Genomic DNA, 5,613 nt, shown 5'->3' with positions numbered 1-5,613 from the left:
AAAGTGACTTATAGAAATATAACCATCAATTCAGCTGAAGGGCAGATGCTTATTGGTTCAAAAAAGCCCCTGATTTGCACAGCATGTCCAGTCTGGGACTGCATAACTTAAAATAAAATAAAAAAAATTACTGTGAAAAGCAGCAATAAAGAGTATAAGGTAGAAAAATGAGGCAATTAAAGAGCTAAGATTTCTGAGCCTAGATAAAATTAGGACTACAAAGGCAATAACTATAAGAACAACACATAAAAGGTTAATAAAGAATATAAGTACCATCTGTTTTTTATATTCCCTGAAGGCAGTACTGAGGGCATCTTGTTGTTTTTATGTAATCACTATCTGTGGTAAACACGCCCTCTCCCCCTTTCCCTCCACCTCCCAAGCCACGTGGCTTGCTTTTAAGTGGGACTGGCTCTGGCTCCCACTCTGGCTCCGGCTCCAGCTCCAGAAGTAGCTGTCATTCAGAATCACCCGTCCCTCTGGCCAAGGGATTGGCCCAGAGATGGGAAGATAACTGATTTTGAGATCATCGATTTTGTGAAAGAACAAACCTCAACAGAGTAAATTTGAAGATCGGGTTGCTTTTATTAAAGGACTCATGAATTGGGCAGCTTCCCATCTAGCAACTAGGAGGGTGCTTAGGGGAAGGCAAAGGGTCTTTTCTGGCAGATTATGTCATTAGTGCTGACCAGGAAATTCCAGGCTGATTGGCTTACAAGTCCACTCTTGGGAGAAGCTGAACTGCAATTAAGTGCAGCATTAAGTCTTGGTGGTGCTTAGCAAAAGTGACTCAATTTTTAGGTCTGTTGTTTCGTTTTAACCAAATGCTTAGGGGAATCTTACCCAGGAAAGAATGAATGTGGGGAACTATTTTGCAACTTTGAGAAAACTGCAATACATTCAAACAGCATCCAGAAACCACCTCCCCTTCTATACTGTGACTTCCACATTGGATTACATCCCCTATTTCAATACCTCTGCTTAGTGTGGAGAGGCAGCCCAGCACAGGAGTTAACAGCACAAACTGTTGAGCCAAACTCTTGGGTCTTAATCTCAGTTCTGCTTACTAGCGATATGACCTTGGGCAAGACACTAGAACTCTTTTTTTTTTTTTAACGTTTTAATACAGATCAGCATGTCGGGTTCACTTCAGCTCCTTCACCTCCAAACCCCGGGGGCAGGGACTGCTTCAGCTTCTCGGCCTTCTCTTTGTCCGTGATGACCAAGGTATACAGGTATCTGCTGCACCGGACTTTGAACTTCACATTATCCTTATTTTTCTTGATCTTGACAGATTTGGCGTCCTTCTGTCGGGCTGTGAGCAGGAAATCCTTAATCTCCTCAATCTTGCGAGGCATGGCTTCGAGGCACGGAGCGTGCGGCCTGCGCAACAAGCAGTCAGAGGCGAAGAGGGTGAAAAAGAAAAAGCGACACTAGAACTCTTTATGACTCAATTTCCTCATCTGTAAAATGAAAATCATAGACCCTAGTTCATAAGGCTGAGGTTTAATGAATGAATACATGGAAAGCACTGAGAACATTTCCTGGTACAGGATAAGTGCTATATAAATATTAACTACTATCGTTGTTGTAAGGAATAAATAAACTAACAAGTGGAATGTGCTCAGAACAGTGCCTAGGACCTAGTGAACCCGATTACCCATCCATTATTGAGAACATTCATTCATTCATCTCTTCAGCAAATATTTACTGAGTGCCTTTCCTGTGCCAGGCCATTAATGTCTTCATTCTAGACCAGCCGTGTCCAAAAGAAACATAATGTGAACCATAAATGTGATCCAAATATGGATCATAAATTTGACCCAAATATGTAATTTAAAATTTTTTGGCAGTCACGTTAAAAAAGTAAAAAGAAACAAGCAAAATTACTTTTAATAAAATATTTTAATCCGATATCCAAATATTATTTCATTACGTAATCCATATAAAAATTGAGGTATTTCACTTTTTTTTATTCTAGAGCATTGTAATCTAGCATGTATTTTGTGCATACAGCGTATCTCAATCAAACTGGCCACACTGCAGCTGCTCAGCAGCCATATGTGGCTAGTAGCTGGCAGGCAGTTCTTTACATTAAAGGTTAGGGAAAGAGGGGAAATGTCATCTTTGTTCCCGACCCCATCTTGCTACTAATTACGTAATATTTTTTTCAAATTCTAAAGTCATTTACATTCATTATTTCATTTGATAGTGAAGTATGGTAGCAATCATCTCAGGTAGAAACTATAGTTTAACTTTAACCCTGCTGTTTGGTTTCTGTACTTATTTGTTTGCTAAAATAATGGAAAAGTTATTTTGATTTTCTGAATTATGTAAGTTATCCCCTTCGATTAAATACCCTATTGATTGTAATGTGAATATCCCATGGGTTGTGGTCATACTGGTCTTCAAATGTGCTTTCTAAAAGCACATTTTCCTTTACCTGGGAAGGACAGCACAATTATCCCAAGGTCAGAGGACTCCAGTTAATGTGTCCCTGTTGACTCAGTGTTCTGGGGACCCAAAACTGTGATTTAGATAACATGCTGCTTCTGCTTCTGTAAACTGCTTTTTTTGCAAACCAGGTTCCTCATTCCAGACCCAAGGGCTCTAGATAATGTGTTTCTGTCAATTCAGTGATCCGGAGACCCAAAACTATAATTTAGATAACGTGCTGCTTTGCTTCTGTAAACTGCTTTTTGCAAATCAGGTTCCTCATTCCAAACCCTGGGATGTAATCAATACCTTGTGATTTTTGCCTATAGAACTTTGGTATTGCGGCCATCTTATCATTATGAGATTTGGGGAATGGCCCCTCATAGTCCCGGATTGCAATAAATGGGACTCTTTAATTCGACTTCTTGAGGCGTCCTTCTGTGATTCTCGGGGTACGTTACAACAATAGGAACATGCCTCACCTTGAAGGATGGATTATGTTATAGGAGGTGGGGAAAAGTCCCATCAAGAGGAAACAAATGAGCAGAAGTAACAAGGAAGGAAAACCAGGGGTCTATCAGGAAAGTAGAAGTCAGAGAGAGAAACCTAAGAAAATGTATCAGGGAAGCCCTCAACAGTCTCCAGACCAAGGAGTCTGGGTGCTATTTCTCAGGTAGTGGGGAGAAACAAAGGTTGTCAGCAGGCAAGTGGCAAGATGCATCAAATAAGCAGCTAAATATAGCATGGAAGGGAGTGAGAGAGGCTAGAGGTAGTTCATTAGGAAATTATACCTTGGCACCCAGAAGTTCCCTTCCTCTTTCCAACATTGTTTTAAGTGCAAAATATAACTTCCGAAATGTAATTTTCATTTACATTTTAGATAAGGTGATTTAGGAACTTTTCTGAGATGAGACGTGATGAGAACTGGGAAAAAAAAAAGAATGCAAGCAGCCATTATGAGGACTCCACAAAAAAAGAATACAAAGTACAAAGGCCTTGAGATAGCAATGAGCTTGCCATACCCAGGGAACAGAAAGTAACCCAGTGGCTGGTGCAGGGGTGTACACACACAGCAGCACATAGGATGTGGTCCGTACTGAATGAATGACTGAGACATAGTTTCTTATTCCTGTCACCTCTGCAATGCTGGCATGCAGGAGCTATCGATAAGGAATAAGCAGAGGTCTAGAGTATTTTTCAGTTGCCTCACAATGTTACCGGAAAGGAGACCTGGCCCTTGTCGGGTCTGCCTAGGGCCGGCCGGTAGTGTGTGGGTTCTTGATTTCGTGCAAGAGAAGTTTCACAACATTGAGTCCAGATGACTATGAGGAAAGATTTATTAAAGCTGGGGACATAAAACAAGAAAGGGCTTAACATAGAAGCAACAGGAGAGCTAGGCTGGGCTGCCCTAGCTCTCTGGGGAGTCAGAGAAAAGAGAGCCTTGGGGTCAGGTTTAGGGGACTAGCCTGCAGAGCAGCTGCTGACCTTTATTCCCCAGGTTGCAAGCCTCATGGGTTCCCGTGGGGGTTAGGCGATGCATGCCTGTGGGGGAAGAAGTAGGGGGGAAAAGACAAAAGACACACTGGGTCCTTTGTCTTGAGGCTTTATTTCCTTCTGGAAGTTGGGAAAGTTAGGGGAGGTCTCAGGAGAGGGTTTTAGCAGAATTTTCATCCGTTTTCTAGGTGTGCTCCTCCAGGGCCTTGGTCTTCACTGATTGGTCAGTGTCAGGGCAGGGGGTCATCTGTCATCACAGCTGGTCCTGGTGTCGCCCACCTGGTTTTGCTGCTTTTCCGGGCCTGAGCCTAGATGTTATTTCTAGGGACATGAACTTCTGTGTCTGCTGTGAATTGCTCTGCTAGTTTGTTCAGCTGTCTCAGTTTCCCTATTCCTCTTGTCCTGGCTTGCTGGCCTGTGTCAATAAGCGCTGGTAAAAAAACACCAGCTACTTCTGGTGACCCAAGAACAGAAACACTGGATTAAAATGCGTCAACGTAAGAATCATCCAAACCTGTAGAAAAATTTTACCAGTTCATTTGAGTCAAACTGATGACAATTGCCGGGATACAAAAATCTCAGCAGATGGAGAAATGCTCTGGAGAACGGCAGCTTTACTGCTTCGTTTACACATTACAAAGGAAAGCCACAAGGGGAGGTACATGAAATCCACTGGTGGGTGTGGGGGGGGGGGGGGGGGGGAGGATCTCTGGAATTGGATAAAAAGTAAAATGGAGAGACATATTTCTTTGACATTGCTGGGTACAGAAAAGCTAACCTTTACAGCACATAGAGATGGTATGGGGGGGGACAAGGTAACAGTGAGGGGTTCTGCGGGGTTGTGCCCTGAGGGGCCTGGGAAAGGGAATTACTCTGATATTTCAAGGGAATGCTATCCTCGGTGCAAAAAGACAATCAGCAGGATCAGTGAAGGTAAGGACCCACCTTTGTCAAGGAAGATAGCGGCCCAGGCCCAGGACGAGACTGCCCGCCAGGACTTGCTTTAAATGAGTAAGTTTGCATTTCAGACCATAGCATAGGCGGTTACTTTGGGTCCGAGGCCAAGGCCCGCCATGCAGGCCTCCCCGGAGCGTGTCAGGGTTAGTGCGTGGCCCCTTTTCGTCCACGGACGGAATCAACACACCTAGCGGGTGCCTGTGTGTGTGCTTCCAAAGGCTTCACAACCAAGCTGCCTACAGCCCGGCCCCCGCCCATCCGCACACAATTCTCAAACACTCGCAGGAACTTCTGTGCCAGCGTTTCTCCCCCTGCAGGGCGCAACCTTGCTTCCCCGCCCCGGGGCCTCGGCCGGCCGGAAACAGCTTCTCTTTACCGGGCGTTGCAAGGAGGCCCCGCCAGAACGGATGCTAAAGGAGACGCAGAACCTCGCCTACAGAATCAACCCCTAACGTCACATCCGCCCCCTTCCCGGTGGGCTCCCTCTACCGGAAGTCGCCGGGGTGACGCGGCAAAAACGCCAGTCGGGGGCGTGTCCCCCACAGCCAATGGGCTTCGTCCACCTCCCCTTCCGTCACCGCGTGCCTGTGACGTCAGGGGCGGGGCGTAGAGGGAGGGACGGGAGTGGGAAGGCCGCTCCGTCGCCCCGAGGAGGGGAACGGGGATCAAGATGGTCTACATCGCGAACGGTGAGCGGGGGCCGGGCTACCGGGACCGCTGGGCCGG

The 5,613-nt window shown here is 45.6% G+C and overlaps 1 protein-coding gene and 1 pseudogene across 1 annotated transcript in view; one reads left to right on the top strand and one right to left on the bottom strand.

The window, feature by feature from the left end:
• Window positions 1–1,101: 1,101 nt before the first annotated feature.
• LOC106726781 lies at window positions 1,102–1,426 on the bottom strand (annotated as a pseudogene).
• A 4,042-nt stretch (window positions 1,427–5,468) lies between these two features.
• Window positions 5,469–5,613, top strand: part of LOC102260118 (selenoprotein K) — a 6,250-nt gene continuing 6,105 nt past the window's right edge. The window contains exon 1 of the mRNA XM_014542947.1: window positions 5,469–5,576. Within this exon, the coding sequence (XP_014398433.1) occupies window positions 5,558–5,576 (19 nt within the window). The 5' untranslated portion in view covers window positions 5,469–5,557. The remainder of the gene's footprint in view (window positions 5,577–5,613) is intronic.

This window comes from Myotis brandtii, unplaced genomic scaffold (genome assembly GCF_000412655.1).
Source record: "Myotis brandtii unplaced genomic scaffold, ASM41265v1 scaffold316, whole genome shotgun sequence".
Lineage (NCBI taxonomy): Eukaryota > Metazoa > Chordata > Mammalia > Chiroptera > Vespertilionidae > Myotis > Myotis brandtii.
This window is presented reverse-complemented; position numbering and strand designations above follow the sequence as displayed.